This window comes from Anopheles ziemanni, chromosome 3 (assembly GCF_943734765.1).
Source record: "Anopheles ziemanni chromosome 3, idAnoZiCoDA_A2_x.2, whole genome shotgun sequence".
In the NCBI taxonomy this organism is placed as follows: Eukaryota; Metazoa; Arthropoda; class Insecta; order Diptera; family Culicidae; genus Anopheles; species Anopheles ziemanni.
In genome coordinates, this window is record NC_080706.1 from 56,968,641 (window position 1) to 56,990,359 (window position 21,719).

General features: G+C 42.3%; 1 protein-coding gene across 1 annotated transcript; it reads right to left on the reverse strand.

Annotated features, from left to right (window-relative positions):
• Positions 1-715: 715 nt before the first annotated feature.
• LOC131286343 (homeotic protein Sex combs reduced) lies at positions 716-17,213 on the reverse strand. Its single transcript, XM_058315284.1, has 3 exons — positions 17,018-17,213; positions 16,352-16,960; positions 716-1,020 (listed from the first exon to the last, which is right to left on the reverse strand). The coding sequence occupies exons 1-3, from the start codon at positions 17,211-17,213 to the stop codon at positions 716-718; spliced, it is 1,110 nt and encodes a 369-aa protein (XP_058171267.1).
• Between the last annotated feature and the right edge of the window lie 4,506 nt (positions 17,214-21,719).

Here is a 21,719-nt window from a genome sequence, read left to right on the forward strand (position 1 = left end):
TGTCTGTCGATTGAAGAAATGGAAATAAAGCACCTTGATCTAGCGGGGTGACGAATACGTTTCTTCATGGTTCTTAAACATAAGGGGAGGCGCCTCGTGGAATGCGAGGCTTGCTTTTCGAATACTGATTAGAGAAGAGATACACTCGATACGTGCTTCCGGTCGTTTGCTTCCAGTGCACTATAAAGGAAATTCGCTTACGGACAAGTATGTACATAGTGAAGTAGTGAAATCATCTGGATAGGTTGGAGTAGGTGTAGAGTGCACTGGAAGAAAATAAGCGCGAAATCAACGTATCGAGTGTTGGGCGCTATATCCTTACAGCCACGCGTGGGAATGCGTGTACAGAGTCCCAATTATTCTTCTGAGTGTCCATTGTTGTTCTCCGCCCAACAGCAGCTCGTGTACAAATGGGAGTCGCATCAGAGACATCGCGGAGCGTAGGAGCCGTTCCCGTCGAAAGAGTGGGCAAGGTAGTTTTGGTTTCTCCTCCGAGTCAGCACGGATCAAGGGTGATCGCGAACAGCTCGGGGGACAATCAAAACTCCTGATTATATTTGGCAGTGTCTGAGGGCGTACTGCTGCCGCCGCCACTTCCACCACCGCCACCACCACCACCAAACAGGACGCTATCCTGATTGCCCTGATATCCCTGATACTGCTCCTGATAGAGCTGGTTGAGTCTCTAACCAGTACCCGAAAAGTGCCACGCGTCCTATGCGCTCAGATGCGCGAACTGTGACGGATGAATATCAAACTGATACGGATGTCCGTACGGCGACATATGGTATGGGACGATGTTCATCGACGCCATCTTGTGTTCCTTTTTCCACTTCATGCGCCGGTTCTGGAACCAGATCTTGATCTGCCGCTCGGTGAGACAAAGTGCGTGTGCGATCTCGATCCTCCGTCGGCGCGTCAGGTATCGATTGAAGTGGAACTCCTTCTCGAGCTCGAGCGTCTGATAACGGGTGTACGAGGTGCGCTGTCGTTTTGTCTCGCCGTTAGCGTTCACTGTACCTAACGCAGTTGAAGGGTCGTTTCCAAGCAGTCATCCGATCCGGCAAGTAGGGACAAGTTTTCCATCATCGTCCATCACGAATCAGTGCGATCAGCAGCATTCCGGGTAGTCCCGTCGATGAACATTCCGTTCGATGATGATGAAAGGGGAGGACATAGAAAAAAGAGAAGAGTAAAAACCGTAAGTCAGAGGAAACGGATAAATTCAATTAAGGCAATTAACATTTTTATCATCTACAATTAGCGTATCATTATGACGGTGGCTTGAGGTGCGATGGTGAAGAAATAAGTTTGCCAATTAATTGGAGAAAAACCACTCGTCAGGCGAAAAACCTGCAGGCGACGGGCGCTGGAAACAGAGAAACTCCATAAAAGAAAACTAGACATGGCACGAGGGGCGAGTTGTTCACACTTCCTTCCGTATCGCGCGGCACTCCATTAACACGATTGTCCCCTTCCGCTGCCGAACGATACAAAACAGCGCTACGTCGGAAGAATTCAAATAAATGCCAATTCTAAGGGCAACAATAATTAATCTTCTTCAGCTCATGCCTCAACAGAGGTTTAACTCGGTGAAGCTGTTAGGTGTTTTGGGTAGAGCTAAAATTTCGCGTTTTCGAAACCCTTACGTTCTGTTCAGTGATGGCAAAGTGTGATGGACAGTTTATCAATATGATAATACGGATCCCTTCTCAATCGAACTTCAATCAACCTCGCAAATTTACATCTATTTCATCCAATCGACACCAGGGCTTGGGAAAGGGAAAAGCCCTTTGCGCCCCCGTCGGCTGTTCAGAGCAACCGGACATAAAGTGTGTGTATCATATTAAAGTAACATTAATCTGTCAGGATGAATGAAAAACTATCATTTACTTTGCTATGACGTCCGGTAGCAAAAAACATGAGAGGCTGCTCACGGTCACTTCCTTAAATTCAATTCGGGAATTCCGACCAAACCATTGTTCCCTTTACGGGAGGCAGATAACACCACTCCAACAGTGAAAAGAACAACTCAAAATCTAGCCGAGTGCCACCACATCTACCTTGGTTCTGTCGGAATTTTCTCCCTCGCTTGTCAGCCGCAAAGAAAATTGAGTAAACTCAATTTATCTTCTCTCCACCACTGTGAGGGGGCGGTGGTTACAGGAGGGGTAAAATAGCCATGTGTGTATTTTGCGGGATTCATCGATTTTTTATGTTTTAAGAGAGAACAAGCAAGAAAGCAGAAAATATATGCTTTTTTGTCTACCAACCACATGGTTGTGTGATTTGACGACGAAGCAATCCGGAAAAGGGATCGATGGCGCACATAAACTCAGACCTGAATTGCACTGCTAGTAACCCCATCCAAAAGGTCAGTGTCCTTGAAATACCGGTTGACCTGCTCCGCCTGAGCGTCTGAGAAAACAGAAAATACTTGAAGCCATTGAGCGTTCCTCGAAAGTTCCTGACTTTCAGTTGACTAATTTACATCGATTTGTTCGTTTTCGTCGTATCTTAATCCTTCGAACGCATTGAAGCAAGGTGGCATCGGCCGTAAGCAGCCGGAACATGACAGACCACTATACCCGGTGACATCGGTGGATCGTAGCGCTGAGAAGGTTGCGCAAAAGTGGTGGATGCGTCATTCTCTCGATTTGGACGAGCCGATGAAACTGTGAATCGGGTTCAAGACAACAGACGAAGATGCGGGAGTGTCTCTTCGAGCCGAATATTTTGTCCAGCACCGGCTCATCTTAAGTAGGACAACATAACATTCATCATCATCTCGTTTTAGTTGGATGGCCTGTAGCAACCACACACTTGGAACGAACACAGACCGTCCGCCAGACTGTGGTCGGGTAGGGTGCGAACTTGGTGATCGATTGAAAATGACCACAGATTGGAGCAGAGCTCTTCGGCTGCCTCCCCAACGACATTGGGAGCGTGTTCTTTTTTCAATGCCCGTCCAATGCGATCGTCGGGTACTTCTACCGCCGTTGAACGTTGATCGTGTTTTGACTTTGGTATTTAGACGACAGTTTTCGTTACTGCGAGATCGCTTTAGAGCGACACAAGGCGTTCATTATGTCCTATCCTTTGCTACATTCTCTGTCAGTGGTGGCGTGAACGGTGGAGAGACAAGTGACAAAACGTTGACACACAACAAGTTAACAATCGTGGCGATGAAGATCATTCTCAAAGGGCAAAACCGCGTCCGCATTTCGCCAAGGGAGGTTGGATGAATGTGAGAGTGTATAAAGTAAGAGAATGGCAGTAAAGTTTTGTCCACGTTAAAAAACAGAGTTCTGCAATATTAAATTTCAGTCAGTCATATGAATGTGAATGAGTTTTACCTGCTTTCAATTTTATAAATCCCCACGAATCTGTTCTATAAGCTCCTAATCTATCATTTTCTACAATTAATAAGGACAGAGTTATAAAAATCCCTCTGGTCCAGAATTTCTCGATTGCTTTTCTATCTATTGCGTAAAGGTACACGGTTATGGTATATTGATTCGCAAATGATCAAATACAACTAAGATTACCGGGAAACACAATGAAACAACTGTAGAAAATTGAAAATGGAGACCATGTTTTGTCATTTACAATTTTATAATTTTCGGCTAAATATTGATTAGAAAAAATCGCATCACGTAAAACTAATTACGTGTGTGACCTTAAGGAAGCAATCAGAGTTCTGTAAAACTTCTCCTTCATATTCCATTCATAGTCCATACGTAACCTTTGTATAATCGGTTCACTTGTATTTCTCTTCGCAATAAGTTTTGTTAGGGAGATCCAAGGCAATCCGAACTTGTGTGGGAAATAAACTCTTATTCTGAACAGTTTGCATCTATAAAAAACGAAAACATCCCAACCATACACAAATACCAACGAACGACGGATGAGTGTGAAAAACGCGTTGACTTCCATGTTAATTATATAATTAGAGCAACGATCAAGAGCTTGTACCGCAGCAGTTCGCTTAGTCGACGTGCTCTTTTCTTTACGAGTCACGATCACCGCTGCAACAGACTGCTGAGTAGCGGACGGCATGCCCCGAGCGAAAAAAGATGCCTTGAGATACAAATATCGCAGTGACGATTGCCGTCAATTTTCCCAACGCTAGAGAATGATTTAATTTCCATCGTTGCCTTCATCGCGCAGTGCTGATCGATTGAGAGTAATGGAACATTGGTCCACTGATGGTGGTATGAACGTATCACCTTTAACTCCTTTAACTTTTGTGTTTTAGATACTTGGTTTTTGCCGTTTTTTTATTGCTATCCATGGAACCAATCGATACTGTCCAACACGAAATGTTATGATCAGCAAAGTGAATTAGCCGCAGGGTAGTGGGAGAACATTCCTCCACCGCATATGAGCGATATGGAATTTGTGTAGACGGGTTGCAAGAGTTCAAGAGCAGAAAGGAGCAAAAAACTAAGCCAAGAGACAGAATTTGAAATGTAACGAATATTGGATGAAAGCATACAATGAAATTCTGGAGAGTGGTTGAAACGAAACTAAACTATATCGGACATTCATCAATCAAGCGAGACAATGGCTATTATGACAGCCACCCTCGCGCGCTACACACTCACACACACACACACACAATCATGTTGTGCAACATACATTTATGCTTCTGTCCTCCAGAAGTAGCGTTTCGATTTCGTTTGTTGCCAAATTTTTTTGGTCACTGCTTGTTCGACCTGAAAGCACCTCTTTCAGCTCGCGGTAGCCATCCCTTGACAGATGTCTCGTTCAATGCGATGCTTACATATGCCGTTTCCCCCACAATGGAGAGTATTGTCGTAAAGAACATTAAAGATGTCGTGCGTTCTACGAAAAAACAAATAATTGTTTAAGCTCCTTGAACTAGGAAATGTTACACCTGACACTTGCCACTGCACGGCAATTGCTACTTTAAAGCCCAGCGTCAAACAGCAGTCGCCTTGTTGGCCTTTTTCATTTCACTGGAGATCATTAATCATGGTCTCACATTTACGCATACCTTTTACTCTTCAGACAAATTCTTACATAGTGTAGGCTGTCAATCCTTCTTGCAATAAAAATTGATTGAAAGAATTGTTTGCCTGTTTTTTAAGTTGCTTTTTAATGAACTTGAAACACTTGAATTTAATAAACCCTGAAAATCAAACAGTATTTACTCTACCATTTGAAAAGAAATTACCCTTGCAAATCAATCCATAAGAAAGAGATAGTTAAATATATTACGACTTGTCACAGATAAAAGCTAGAACATTCGTACTTATTGATAAATGGTCAGAAATATTATGGTCAACGACGAATTATAAACATTTATGGTTCAAGTAATATATACCAAATCATACTAGTAGATTATCACAGTTTAGCTTCGAAAAAAACACGATAACCTCACATTTACCCATACATGGCTGGAACATTTTGACGAAAGTATTTTTGTATTTGACATTGTATTGAGTCTTTGAAACTCTCGTCTTCGTGATGGCGCGACATTGCTAACCCTCGTATTATTTATTAATGTGTTTGTTGAGATAGGTCAGTGAAGCAAAATTTTGCACGAATAGGTCGATTTATCGATTGATATAGCAGTTATAATATCATCGAAGCTATGCAAGCATACCAATCAGTACGTTTATGTTCTTTGAATGAGATATCACTCTTTGTTTTTATAAGAAAGTACAACAAGATATATCAGTTGAAAATTGCATTTATCGCAATGAAAATAAAAATGTGGTATGGAAGGCGATGTTAAGTGCATTTTTTTAAAATATGGTATCATGTAGGTATACTTATAAATGCTTTACATCTTAATCACTCTTAGAATATACTTGACATAAAATAAAGTGCATTATTAACCATACTTGTCATAGTCTAGCCGTAGTTAAAACGTCAGGGGCTTAGTAATGGATGATGGAACCATCAGGTCGTTCTCTTGAAGTGAAATGCATTTTGAGATAATTCATTTTACCCTCCGATGAAACAGTTTAGAAAAGGGGATATGATTGGGGAACGAAGTCAGACAGAGATATTGACTAAACGTTCGAAATCGACTTAGTTTTGCACTTTTTCATTTCTCCATCGCGACTTCACCAAGCCGTCCGATTAAACGATATTCGTTGCAGCAAGGATATATGAGACCAAAAGAGACGACAACTATCAGTAACATTGATTGTGGGTCGTGGTGTTGTGTGCGTGTGTGAACAATAAACGACGAAAACTGCACAAATAAATAATAAAATCGCAATAAAGCCAGCAAGGTGTGCATCGACGTCGTAGCAGCACCAAGCAGAGGGCTCCAAAGTGGCCTGGTTTGGAGGTGAAAAGCGAGAATTGACGCTGAAAGATATGCCTAAGAGTATCCAAGTAGCGCAGGGTGTGTGGGGTTCCTTGTGGTGAAGAGCTGAAAAGGCAGAGTGAATAAAATAAAACTACACACAACAACAAATCGTTACTACCCGAGCCAACCCAGCCGATGCCACATGACTACGATGCAGTGTAGTTGCGTTGAGAATCCTGACTGCTGTCCACGGTTTGTTCGCCTCCCCATTTTGCCTCCCATGGCTGCTCAGGGCAGCACAAAGGATAGCATATGATTGCGAAGCACGAAAAAGAATCATGCAAAACCGGTACCATATCCAACGAGTCCCTTCCACCGTTGGTTGGCCGACGTTTTGCACTGCTTACATTTCGGGTACCGGAACATAATTCTGGACACGAATAGCGTGCATCGTTTAAATGGGACCAATACGGAGTTAACAAAATATTTTATGATGTGTAAAAACGTATACAAAACATACTTTATGAACCTCCTCACCCTTTCCCTACATTTTTAAGTTATCTTTTGCCTGTCTTGTCACTTTGCCTGAATTTCTGCAACTTTTGAAACAGTTGTTCTTTTAGGCGGGTACTTATGTCTTATTTCCAAGGGAGGAATGAAACTTTTTCATTTCGTTTACTATTCTAAAACTGATGAATAAGAACTCGTAAGAAATTTTGTTAAGACTTGTAGGATCTTTTTAAAAATTATCCGTCCATTACAATAATAAACGCTGTTGAAATAGCGAGTGAGATTCTATTTTCGGAGAAGAATCTGACCCCAGTATTGAGCATAAGTTATGCGTCATCAAGTGCCAACACTAGAAAAGCAACGAAACGTGTTACATTACTATTTCTTTACTCCTGTCTTCATCTTAATATCTCTGTTTCACAGCAGTACCTACAAGTAAGGCATGTATTCCACCACAGAAATGCGCCATGGAACATGCTCACAAAAGCACAAAAACGGTCTGTACTGATTGGAGTACTGGGCGCGAAATCGGAACCTCGCTATCGAACACAGCAACGCAAAGAAGCCACAAAGCCGTGCTAAAGCAGTGCAGAAAACCTATAAAGGTAATGGCGTGCGATTTTAAATTAATTTGAAATTTTTCCATTTTCTTTCCGCCTCGACTTCTTTCTGAAAGCCACACTGCTGATCGTACACAAGGAGCATCATGTCCGTTTTAACGTAAGGTTAACCGTTTGAGCCTGATTTTGGGCTTGGTGGAATCATACGGAGCAAGAAGTGTGGAGAAGAAAGAAGAATCGACCTGCTTGTTAAGCCCAAGGGAATCACCGCAGTTCCCTGTGCACGGTCTTGTTGTTAGCTGTCTTTGGTGTTATCTTAACCGTGCTTGAACATTCGGGATTCGGAGTGGATCACGAAATTAATAAAATACATTGGTCTTTGGCTTTAACTGTCCCGCTTTGCGGCATTGAGAAAACCTATCGCCGGTGACCGGCAGTCAGGAAGTTTATTCCACCATTGGTGCGCATTTTGGTGGTTCGAAAGTGCCAGTTTTCACCTCGCGAAAGAAAAAGAATTTGTAAGTTTGATTTCTATCTTTATTGCAAAATCGTTCGTGCCACCCGAACGCAACTCGTGGACCTCGCTACAATGGACTCGTCCGTGGCCATGAAATATAGTTTCAAGGAGTTCCTCCCGGTATCCTAGTGCTTGCCAAGGGCTATGAGGAATAGATCTTCTTTAACCAAATGAACCGTTGCTCGCACGGCTGTGTCCAAGCAGAGGCCGACGAAGAGGAAACGAACTAAAAACAAAAGATTCGACACGCACATGGTAAAGCGTACAGAAAACGGCCAAGATGAAAATAAGCGCGGTTCTTTACAGTGTCAGCCCAGGCTAGGAGACACACAGGAAAATGGGATAAACTGGCAGAAATGGAGAGAAAGTACTGTTACGGAATGACGTATCCGGTAAGCTATCCATCACCTAAGCTAGCCTGTTCAACATAGTTGCCAACGGATTTACCAAGTGTCATGGGGTATTAAAATTGCTACTAATTTTAATTCACACACACAAATACTAGCGTACCTTTAGCGGTCACTATGGAGTGAGCATATTTTTTCCTTTTCGGTTTTTTTAACGTGTTAGTTTGAGCAGCAATAAATCAGCGATTGAATTACGACCTGTACCTTTTCCTGACTTCCGCACTGTGGGAATCCCCTCATGGAAAAGCACGAAACGTGCGTTGCACTAGAATGTGGTAACCCACATTTGAGCAACTCTTTGACGCGCCCTATCCATCCCATATACATACACACTCTCGAGTGTGTCGGGGGAAGAGCCAGACGGTGATCGAATTCCTCCGTCGCCTCGGTCTCATGATAATAACCGTCCTGAAGACCATCTTCCTACCAAGCACCGGATTACGACCAGTTGCTGCACACTCCAAGCTCATCGAGACACCTCCCCTGGCGGCGTCTTTGGATTCAATGATAATAATCTTACCACCGTAGAAAAAAAACCGCTCCGGGAAACCCTGCAGACTTGGACGCGGACAGATGGAAGCCACACGGTGAGAAGAGGAATGTCCGAAAATAAAGCAATAAATTTTACTTAAGTCAAAACACCGGCTCTAGGGTGTTTATCAAATCTATTGTACGACAATAATATCCTTAACCTTGTGCACTGGCCCGATGCATGGCCGGGGCCGGTGTGGTCGGCGTAACCTTAACACTCTTTGGCTTTTCGTTTTCCTCGTCGTTGGTTGGATGTGTGCGTGCCTTACGGTACCTGGAAGACTTACCAGATCTCGCTACGACTAGGGTAGAAGAACCTTTTGACCGCGAGTATTTGTTTGTGCGAGTGTCCGTTTGTAGGGGTCCAGAAGCAGCGTTGCGTGTAGCAAAACCACTCTTGTCGCTTGATTATCGGGATTTAGACTGACCCTTTTGGCAAGTGAACTAAGACCTAGCCAGTATCGGTACAGCATGCCAACCTATGGCTGCAACCTCTCAGGATAAATTGATCCTTCAATAAGGACCCGCCGCTGGCCAAAAGGAACTGACCAAGTATGAAGCGTGAAGTCGTAAGGCCCATAGCAAAGGTGGAAAAGCGACAATTAGATAACACAGGTAAGGCAATGGCACAATTCGTCGACACCGGAACGGGCTCACTTATTCAACTCCATTCATGTGTTCCTACGTAGTTGTTGAGAGGCACATTTGCGTCATCGAACTAGAGGGAGTCCGAGACAGGAAGCGGTGAACTGTAACATATGATCGTAAATCATCGGTACCGTTTTAGTGGGCGCGAGATTGGATCCGTGCAGCAGCAGCATTCAACGAGTTTAATAATCAATGCAGTAAGACTGGGGCCTCCGAGCGGGTCCTGGATTTGTTCCACGTACTCGAAATGAACGAGCACACACACGGCCAACGGTGGTGGCTGGGAATGTCGCGGGTAATATAGGAGGAAGTAGCCGGGAATATAGGACAGTTGCACCCTTTTTGCCTCACGCAAGGAGTGCTACGAAGCAGGAAGGAAAAGAGGATCGATGATAATTTCAAATGAAAATGCAAAAATGTGCGAATCTAATCTGAAATTAATAATAATCATTTTTTACATGCCATTCAGAAGTTTATTTATTTTTCTGGCTCACTACTTCAACAAGTCAACGCTCCAGTCTGACTAGATCTTTAGTTGCTATTTTTATTTTCTTTTATAAACCTTTAAAAGCTTAGCAATTTTCCAGGCCAACAGTACAAGATACAAGGAAACTTCTTATCCTTCCACCGAGAAGTCCCACAACTGTGCATGAATTTACTAACTTACTTTTCCCTGGATGTGCGTTTCAGTGAAGGGTTGCACATTCGATCGGGTCATTGGAAAACGTTTGGGTGCGGAAGGATGTTGACCTTAGACATGGCCAGAGATTGCAATGCAGTTGCAATGTACACGAATCTCATTCGCTTCCAGGAACAGCGGCTCAAGGCACAACCACGTTCATTGACCAGTGCGAAGAAAACACAGCGGAACAAACAAATGATAAAGAGAGCTAGAGAATGAAAAAATACTGTAAAACGAAGGGCGTGATGAACATGGAGGTGGTACAAAGCGTACGGAGCAAAGAGGATTCGAAATTGTACGTCAAAAAAGAATAATTTCTTGTATATTGCTTTCTTACCATGTGGAATGGAGTAATTTTTCAATTCATCTTCCAAAAGAAAGAGAAAACATCTCGCTTCAAGCATGTGATGAAATGAAAAGGAGCTTCATGCAGTGCAAAACCTATAGTATGAACCCATTCATCTATAGATTAATTTTACTGAGTTGAAAAATAGATCACGATCTTAATTCTGGAAATGCGTTCACTCCATCAACTCCTTCAACTTAAACATGTTAGAGCGCTGGTATTCATCGAAAAGCATTGAAAATAAAGAATATTCAATCACCGACAACAATCATGTCGCAAAAGTGATTATGCAATATTGTAGCATGAAAATTCATAAATTTGAAACCGAAGAAACTTCGCGACATCATTCGAACATCAAGTAGGCACGTGAAGACGTCAACGTATGCAAACAAAACCTGTTCATCGAATTTGATTCCCTGCTATTGCATACAATTCGTCTCCGTGTCATCCTGATTCTCGTATTTCGTTTGGAGCGCATATCTTAGAGTCAAAAATATTGCAGCACTTGTTTTACATCCCATGCCCATTGATTGATTCATAAATAACAACCTGTACGTATCTGATACCCACAATAAACATAAGACGTAAGGTCGATTTAGCCTTTCTGCTCCAATTTCACGCCCTTTTTTTGAATACTGACGTTTACCTAAAATGTTGTGGTAGGTAAGATTGCAGTACTTTGATACCGCAATAGAGTGGTGGAAACGAACAATTTGCGAAATGATTACACGAACACTTACATTAGCACGATTATTTTGCAACGATAAGAAGTTCCAAGGAGAGCCCAATCGACTCTGAATATTGCATTTGATTCGTCGCCCCTTCACCAAACCTTGGGGTTGATAATCATAAGCATCTTCATCGTGATCTCCTCACTGATGGCACAGCTGATGAACTTTGGAGCATGTGAGCCAGCTAGTGTCACGTTCGTACCATTCCGTCCTATGCGAGTTTCACTCAAGCGTGTGGAACATTCGAATTCTAGCGGAAAGTGTGACTTAGATTCAACCAAGTTAGAAGCTAGTGGAGAACGCGTTTGAATGATGTTCTGCGTGCGTTCTGCATCTGCACCTTTCTTGGTGTTATTATGTTGTGCCATATGATTCCATCAGATTCGTGTGGTTGTTGGATACGTATTTAGCAGCAGCAAACACTGGGTGGTGAGGTGAATTGAGTTGGTACAGGAGATGGTTTCGCCATCGGCATCAACTAGAATGATGAGCCTAGCATGATGTTTTACAGCTCTCGATCTTAGAGCCGCCTCACTCGTAATGCTATAAGCCGGCATATGGTTGGTGTCCATTTTGCAGCAGTTCAGGGGACCAAACAAAATCCTCCGAAAATTAAACAACCATTTATTATGTTCCGCATCCATACGGAACCGTGCGTGGGTTGTAATGATCTGCTAGAGAAAAAATGATTGTATCAGCCGTGTTTTGTTTGGATCTGTTGTCCGCATTGTTGTTCTACTGGCATTTTTGGGGTAACATTTGTTCCGCGATGCTTTCTGTAACAAAACATTTGCAAGCATTTTTCATCCTAAAGCGTAAATAACTGGGAGAGATAATGTGAAAAGTGATTTCCAATGATGTAACGCTTGAGCTTTTTCTCAGTCGGCAGCTAATGCCTCCCATATATTTGTTGATTGTTTGTTTGCATTCTACCTCCGAGGTGAGGAATACAGCCGGTTTCTTCTGCATACTGAAAAATCCCTCGTATGTTGCGATCACTGTGCTCTAAAGTGTGATCAATAATCGACCGTTCATTTTGTTCTGGAGCAGAAATTTTCTCAACCCCACAGCCAGTCCATCGTGGATAGCACAACGAAGGAAGCGCAAATGAGCAGCCATTGCGAATAGAGAGTTCAAAAGACAGCAGGACCGACCAATAATCAAAAACTGGACGGTATGCATGCTCACGATGGACACTGCTGTCGGATACAGCCATGCCATTATCATTCAGAGACAGCACAGCCCTACGCAATTGGGCTGGCCCGTACTTAAGTAAATTGCAACTTGGTTGCTCCACAAAATGCAAATTATCATGCTTGCGTGTCCGGATTTCTTCTCCTTTTTCGATGCGCGGATCGGAAAGAGCGATCCGATTGGAGGTTGGTTTTTTGCGTTGACGGTCGGCGTAAAGCAATGAAAAGAACAAAAAATAATAAAGCGGGCAATGCGTTGCCTTCAGGCCAAAATGGAACAAGTTGCATGATGGAAAATATTTTTTAATTTGACGCTCATCATCGTCATTTAAGTGATCGCCTCGCTCTCACTTCCTCACTGCAGCTGCTATCAGGGCGGCAAGGAATTGCTAGCGTTGCCGTGAAAATAAAAACTCTAGCCTCGAACGAACAACGGACGAGAACGCCCAAAATTGGCGATCGTACGATCGATCGCACGATTCGGTTTTGGGCAGAGGAGGGTAAATTGCTTTTAATCGAAAAATTACTTACATCAGATTTTCACATAATTTTTGTGTCAACAACCAGGCCAGTGAAGAAGCAGCATGGTCCAACGACCGCTACGCGATGAGGTGTATTCTTTGACGGGTCATCGAAAATATTCGAAATCTTGCACTGCAATAATGGACACAAATTTTAGCCTACGTGCCCTTTTTGGGAACCGTTCTTTCTCATTCTCTTGATTGCCTGGTTGGTACCCAAGCGGACATTTTGCCGTGGCGCGGCATTTTAAATCCGCAGGACAGAACTATTAAAGAAAATGCATTTCTCTTCTCTTTCGTCCGTCAATTATCTCTTATCAATTCAGGCTCTGGGCACTCCATGTTTTATGTATAAAATGCTGTATAATTTTCAAAAATTAAATCCTTCAACGTTAAAAAAAAACTTGATTTTTCTTGGGGCTGAGGAAACTAGGGTACACAATAAAGAAATAACTACAAGTGTTGGTCATACCAGAGCTTGACCTTTTCCTTTGACACCTGATAATAAAGTGGAAATATTTACTGAACAACAACAACAAACAACATCTAGCTATCAAGAATGAGTTTTCATCACCGAAATAAATAAAATAAAATTTAAATATTCTCAATCCAGAAGGGACTATTTTCACCGTCGGATTATAGATTCTTGCCAAGCTGTGGAGTACAAGAAAAATCTCAAAGGGGCATAGATCCTACACGTCACTCTGTAATGCTAAGTTTATCAATTTGACATGTTCTTCACGTAAATCCAATCGATGGCCTTACATATGATGTCCTCCTGCTGTAGGTTGCCAAACTTTTCAATATGCAACAGGAAATGTGAAGGAACATTTTGAAATAATTTCGCTGCTCTCGTCAACAACATTATCATACTTCTCGCTGAGGTTTCAATCCAACTTTACGATACAGAGCCAAAACAGGATTATGCATTATTATGCATTCCATGAACCAAAACAAAACCCAATACCATCTTATGAGATGAATCTGTTACAATGGTTATTTGACATTATTTTAAATAGCTCAAATCCCATCGAGATTATGTACATAATAACTGGCATATGCTATATTCAAAATTTACAACAGGAGTCTGCCTATTTGTGCATATCGTCATCCCGTTTAGCCCTGAGGTCAAAAAAGGTCGTTACAACGACCTTCCAAAATACAAAGGATTAAATGATAATTCTAAGATACAGAGTGATAAATAGAAATAAAACCTAGCGAACTATAATATCACATTATATCCTGGAATAATATTCTGATTAATAGATAGAATCTTATGATTACTTCAGTACTTTCAAATTTTTAACGGAAAACTAGTAGTTTGTAATTTACAAGTCATCGAGGGTATGATCATTTTTCCTGAACAACAAATCATGATCGATTCTCCAACTTTCTACCATCGGCATCCGGAACAGAAACGGCAGAGTTCTGATAAAACCGGAAGAGCTTGCCGGCCTTGTTTGCTCTAAGCGGTATGACTTGAATACATCGACAGCTCTTAAATATCTCGATATGATTGTAATGGTTGTGGTTCGTTGGTAAGGAAAGAGGACAGTTGGCGATCATGATGCGCGTGATTGAAATATGTTTCATATGTCAGGGAATGTTCCTATTTCGTCATTCACACTTGTTGAGCTGCAAACGCTTGCTGGACGGTCGAAACCTGCGGTCGGGCGGAAGTTGTATTAGCGGTGTCCAGCGTTCACGTTGAGGCCACCAAGACGGTAGCTTACCTCCTTCTCTCTCTCAACATGGTACAGTAAATATACAAATGGTGGTTCCGATCGACGGATCGAGATACACGAGTCGATAGGTAGGCCTTTGCCATCGAAATCCAACAAACAAATACAGTAAGGCCCCGCTTTACGCTACAATGTTCGACTGCCAGGATGGGGTGGAAGTGCAAACAGATTCCACGGAGGAAGATGTTCCACACACGAAGCAAAGTAGTTCGGTTTTACAAGACCGATGGAAAATGATTAGTGTGAGAACAAAAGGCTTGAATGCCGCCTAGTACCCTCACCTGGACTCGGCGTTGCCTTTCCTTATACCGCATACACCGGTTTCCCGCAAGCTCTGCTCAATTGACTGACGAGCAAGTGTGGATGCTTAGCGTGTTTATGTTGAGGAATATTTTTGTTTGTTTTTCCATCAATTTTCACTCCCCTTCTTCATGTACACCCCTAGTGTTGCCAGGAGTGTTGTGGGCATACGTGTAGAACACTTTTCCAGTGATCGGCATGCCGTTCTTCATTTGCCTGTCGAGGAGGCGCGCGTTGTCAGGGTGGCTTTGAAGAAGTGACGTGGGGAAACACGGACACCCACACTAAGACAACGGCCTGGTATAGTGAGGTGTGAAGTGATTCGATGATTAATTTATTGTTTGTTATGCACGCGCTTGATTGAAATATATTTTATTTGAAGAGGTTCATGCATGCGTCAAGTGTTGGCGTGCGTGAAGCATTACATGCAGCCGATTGGGATACGCTTGTTCAATTTGTGACAAAAAACAGAGAAGAACATGCGTGAATAGAATGGGAGAGCTTCTCAGCGTTAGTGTTACGAATGTAATGTGCAGCACAGAATTAGGTCAAACCATTTACAATCGTGAAAAAATATTGATAGATGCATTCTCTAACGATCAGCTTTAGAAAACCTAACCCCACAGCGATGAGCACTAATGAAAGATTATTCACGAAATATCCATGCATTCTTTTTTAATTACATCATGATCATTTACAGCTAATCAAGTTAATTCAGTCCTATTTTCGCTTATTGTTTTAATTGTTGATCTCAAATGGTTTCAACACCCGATATTTTATATCAACTAATAAAACGTTCAAACTATTCAAGATCAATATGAGAACTGCCCCTGGATATTATATTGTTGAAGTTGTGAATCAATCCGTTCCACGCTGTTGGTTTTACGCCTATCCAACGCCTATCTTATGCGTCCACAATTTAATAAAATAAATTGAATTTGGTTATTATAGATTTTACATATCAATAGTTGCGCATGGCAGTTATTGCCAATGAAGTGGTTTACTGTTGAACAAACCCTATTCTTAAAAAGGGGTTGAAACGTTCTCTTGTCAGTTGAAAATGTTGGTAGATAAATATTATTCGAAATGATAACGATCTAGAAGTTACATAGACAAACTGATTATATACCAACCACATTTTTAACATATCGAATATTTGGCAATTTTTGTAATGTTGTTTAAACTGACTCATCGAATTTTCATTAGGGAAAGATCCATTTCAAAACAATTGTGAAACATGTTTCATATTCATTTATTAGTCGATCGAGACATTAAATGAATCTAATGATAATCAAATTTATTGCATCGCATGTATGCTATTGTTCGCGGAAAAGTGCACTAGGAATGTATTGTTCTATGTTGGTTTGTACTCACTTTGTCCAATATGCACTCGCTTCATCCATGGATAAATGTGTGGAGGAGGTCCGCCCTTCTTGCCGCCACTTCCACCTCCACCCTGGGAGCTTCCTCCTTCCGTGCCGCTGTCGTCATCACTTGCGTCCGACTCATCGCCATCCGGACTACCGAGCGGAAGGCTCACCTGGTTGCGATTGCTGATGTTACTGGTGTTGTTGTTCGTATTGCTAGAGCTCACGGCGGTGGCCGAGTTGCCCGACTTGAGCGAGCGAGTTACACTTTCCACGACCGAATTCGGGGACAGTTTGGGCGAAATCTCCGGGCGACCACCATTTCCGGCACTGGCACCGCCGCCTCCGCCACCTGCCCCGCTGGCTGTACTCAGGTCCTGAGGGCTCGTGGTGCTGTTATTGTTATTGTTGCTATTAACTACATTTGTACCTGCACTAGTGCCATCACTGGCGTATTTACAACTTTGCGAACTAAGGGCGGATTGCTGTTGCTGCTGCTGCTGCTGCTGTTGCTGCTGTTGCTGCTGTTGTTGGTTGAGGAGAAACTTCTGGGGCTGCAACTGCGTGTAGTCGACCATATCGCTCGCTTGGTGGCCACCGGTGCCAGCGCCGGGTCCTGCACTGTTCACGCTCGTGGCTCCGGCGCCGGTCAGCGGGTTGTAGGATTGGGGACTGTAGTGAGCTTGATGAGGCGTGCCAGGGTAGAGGTTCGGGGTGTAGGCGGATGGTGGAAAGTAGCCATCGGTTTGGCCTCCCTGGCCTCCCGGAGCACCTTGCGTGCTGTTTGTGTTTTGTGCATTGTTGGGATAGCAGGAGGCAATCGAGTTGACGAACTGATAGGAAGACATCACAAAATTGTTGGCATCCATGTTTAAACGTTTGTTATAGCGGCTGTTCCAGATTTATTTGATTTCGAAAGAGCTATAAAAAGAAGAAAAAAATGTGTTAGTCCTTTTACATTATTTTTTTTTTAAATCGTATTCATCTGTAATGCAAGCTTATTAGACCGGGCTTTGAAAAGAAGCAAGATTTACGATGTTTACGAAACAGGAAAATATATTTATATATTATATATTTCAATGGTTTTACCCATCCCAGCAATTGAAAATACTTATAAAATTCATACAGGGTGGCTTAATAGTTAAAATATGACGAAATGGTTTGGAAACAACCGGAAATGAACGTCATATGTATTTGAAAAAGATAAATACTTCCACCGACAAGTGAACCGTTTCACAGAATAAATGGGTATTCCGTCAGTGCTACCGGACCAGAAATCATTTACGGAGAAGGACTGGATTATAAAATTAATCGGCAGCAACCCAAGATCCCAACGGTTCGCCATCAGCCTTAAAGGTGGTTTTAATGATGGCGACGATTGTGGCTTTGCCGACGACGGCCGTGATGCTGCAACCCATACATGGGGAGCGTTAGCATACAAAATCCACCGACAGCGAGCGTACAGATGAATTGGTTTCTCTCTGTAGGAGGAAGGAGAAGACTCAAAAGCACGGAGTTCCGAAAGTAACCCTGCAATTTCGAGCCAATGAACAATTTAACCCTCGGGCAATATCATCGAGCGTCGATCGGCTTTCCATGCAAACCATCGAGAGGAAGAACCTGCTCGGATTGGACTGCAAAAGAAGAAAACTACTTGGACGCTTCGCTAGCTCGAGCTGAATAAAACTGTTTGTTAAGAACGACCGCTTCGCAAAAGCAAAAAGGAAGTATCAGTGAGTTGTGGAAAAGGAAAAGACCGAAACAAGATTGGCAAAACTTGGCCGATTGTTCGGAAGGCAAGATGCAAAAAAAGAGAAAAACACTAACGCCAGCAAAACATTACAGTGCACTCTTACAACGATCCTTTTTGTAACTTCCCTTTCCGATCTTCGCTGATGATCGCATTTGTTCGTAAGTGTGCGTGTTGGTGTATTGGAGTTCTGTTTTGCTGAAATGGTCTTAAATTAAATGGCACGTAACGCTGCCAAACGTTAAAGTTATAGCGGTACTAATCGAACACGTTGCATCGATGGGTGGTTGAATCATGGCGAAATGCGACGTAAGTATGGCCTCGCTGGACATTTTCTGCACGATCTGACTCGACAATGGACAATGCCGATAGCCGTACGTCCTTTTCACAGCAGTACGATGATCAATTCTTATGCTTACAACTTGGGTTAGGTTATTGTTCAACACTGAAGTAATAAAATGCAAAGTGGCGAAAACGAAAACTTTTGAATATGGGGCTAATTTGTGTACTGCTTTTGGCTACGGACTATCGAGCCTTAAGGTTATTTTCATTATATCTTATCTCTGTAGAACGTGCTGAATTTGTTCATTGAAAATTTTGGTTTTTGGAAATCAATTTGGTTACATCTCACTTTTATGAATGTTCTTCAATCGTATAATAACACGGTCAACATCAGAAGCAAATTTTCATTACTTTGGTTTGCCGTCGAAGCATGACTAACCGTAACATTGGTTAGACTCTGCAAGAAATCTCTAAGCCCTTCAGGCAAGTTAAGCAAGTCAATCCTTGATTCTGAACTAACATATCATGTGTAAATGAGTAATTCTGTTCTCTGTTTAAGTGTTACCATGCATAAAACACAAATCTGGTGCTTGAAAGTTTGAGGCCAACCTGTAAACTTGTAACGTTACAGGTTGTAACGTCATTCAAATTTTAATAGAAAATTATGAAGTTGAAACAAATGTAAAATTCAATTGAAAGCAATTTTTGTTCAGTTTATCAGTCCAACTGTCAGTCGTTTGTCAAGTAAAGCTCACAATCATATTTAAAAAACCTCTTTTTCAATCGTTGTTTTTCTTTACCCACCGCCAAGTTCAAAACAACACAACCGTTATCATCAGTAACTAATTTCCAATTTGTCACCCTTTCATCGGTTGAGAGAAATTATCACATGGCGCTTAAACGGCACAATAATGTTCACCATCGGTATAAAGGTCCCATATTGGTGGGGTGCACATTCCCATCCATCCCTTACTTGCCTGTGCTGCTGCTTCGAGGCATTGGAGCGAAGAATTACTCATCTGAGTTTGATAACCGACGCCGGGTAGAAGTAATATTTTGAGTCAATCTTGCCAGGCAAAGGAAAAGGATCACCAAGAACCGATCATCATGAACGTCGCATCAGCCAAGCCGTCGCTGCAGATCACGTTAGAGGATCGCTGTAGGCAGAACGCTTCTGGAAACGCCATAAATCAGTCTTGCTCAAAACGAGACATGATACGGTGGAAAGTGACCGAATGGCGTTGATCCGTCGGTCGACGAAGGCATACGGTGTTTACCTTTTAATCCCAGCAATGCATTTCGTAACAACCACTTTTACCTCGGTTGCTGCCATTAGCCACGGTAATATTGAAGGCCGTCTCGTTTCCATCCCCTTTCCTCCTTTCCGCTTTTCGTTTCGGCGCTGGGTGTATCGTGGTGGTTCAATTATCTTTATTTTTAAAGTAAACGAAACTATTAACTTGTAATAGCATGAAACTATCAATTCTAGCATCGAAGGAGCACATCACGAATCAGCACAGACCATACTTCGCTCGGACTTCGAGATTGGACTGTAGGTTTAGAGTTGTGCCTATCGCTTGCCATGTTTTTGCCCTGAGCTACAGGCAGCCTTTATAAGTGCTGGCTATTATCACATAATCACTGTGCATTGCGCCTGGCCGATCACCTGGAAGCCCCCTTACCTAGGGTTTCTGCATAAGCCGGTAGTAGCATATGGTTTATTGAACGTTTTGACGGATTTGGTTTTGTTTTGCTTCCATTCCGAGGGGGGTTTCACCGTCGGAACAAGACAAGGGTTTACTAGAAAACTGGCGGAAATTTGCAAGTCATAGGTACCATCTTTCTAGTGGTCTTTTGTGGGAATAGCCTAGGTGCGATCGCGTTTCAAGTATGTGCTCGTGTTTACGAGAAATTATAGTTTTCGCGTAGATTATGGGAACTGCAAGCCAAAGCGATGATGGCCACGATTGTATAGGCCATGTTTCGAGCACCTAGAAAAGCAATGGGGGAAGGGTGGAAGTGTAATAACTCAATCTTTCGCCGATTAAGTTCAATCGGATCGCCATCCCCAATGCTTCTGCTATTGCCCGCCTGCTGGGAACGAGTCGGACGGTCAAATCGTACTGTTAAAAAGGCTACTGATCAAGCCGCAGTTGCAGGAAGAATGATTGTTTTGGTTCTTTATTACAGCAATTATATTGGCCGGCACTCTGAGGGGTGGAAATAACAAGCTATTGTTATGAATGTGACGAGAGATGATACCGAGCGAGACGGACGGTTATTGCAATGAAAAAAACTGAAAATATGTACCGAGGTTTTCCCACACAGTGTCAACAATTTTGGAATTTTGCTTGATCGTTGCTCGTTTGGAAAATTGCTTGATCGTTGCTACCGCACTAATATTCGGGGATTTTTCAAAGGTATGGTTTGTGTGCCAAACGTGAAGGCTGTATTGCATACGAATTATTTGAATGTGATTGTGCCATTTCGATAAACCAACAATAGAGAAAAAATATAACATAATGTAGAACATACCAATGTTTATAGAAGAAATTGTGTAAACCGCAGTATATGTCTCAACGTGTTTATTTCAATGGATTCTTTTTGGCTATCCAAATGATATAATGAAATAATTGTTATCGAGCATATCTTCATCTAGTTTATCAATGCAGTCAGAAGTTTTTATTGAATTGAATAAACATGAAATGAGAATCCGATCACCAAAGATGTTGGCCAATTCAACTAGTGTATAACTATGAATAACCCATCTAAAAGAGTCAATAAAAATATCATAAATCATATACCGTTATGGCCATCGGGAAAGGGTTCAAAATGTTTTTGTTTTTTTTTTAAATTGTCTGAGTTTCATTTCCGCATTTTACACCAGAGCGTTACCCTGTCACATGCAATTATTCTAATTATCTTACCAGCCTGTGGTAATTTTGTTTCGATCAATTGCATGCATAGACGCTTAAAGATACCCTATCGTATTGTTCTTCCCCAACAGAGGTTAGCCACTATTCATTCACCCTTCGACCATAAGTCAAGGCTTTCAAGTCTTTGTCTTGTGAGTGTGGCTGTGTTTTTTCTGCCATTATGTTGAAGATGTTCTCGCATCTCTGTACACAATAAATGCCTGACCCTAATCACTAGAAGGGGAAGTCCTTCCAAAGGATAGAATGAAATGGTTACAAATAAAAAATACACTCACTTCACGTGGTGCCGACGTCGATGCGATTCCAATACAGTGATCCTAGTTTTGTACGATCTTCCGTCAGCAATGATGGTTTGGGTGCAGAAGAACCACTTTCGGCGAGTATTTTGTTCCAATCGAAACTTCCGA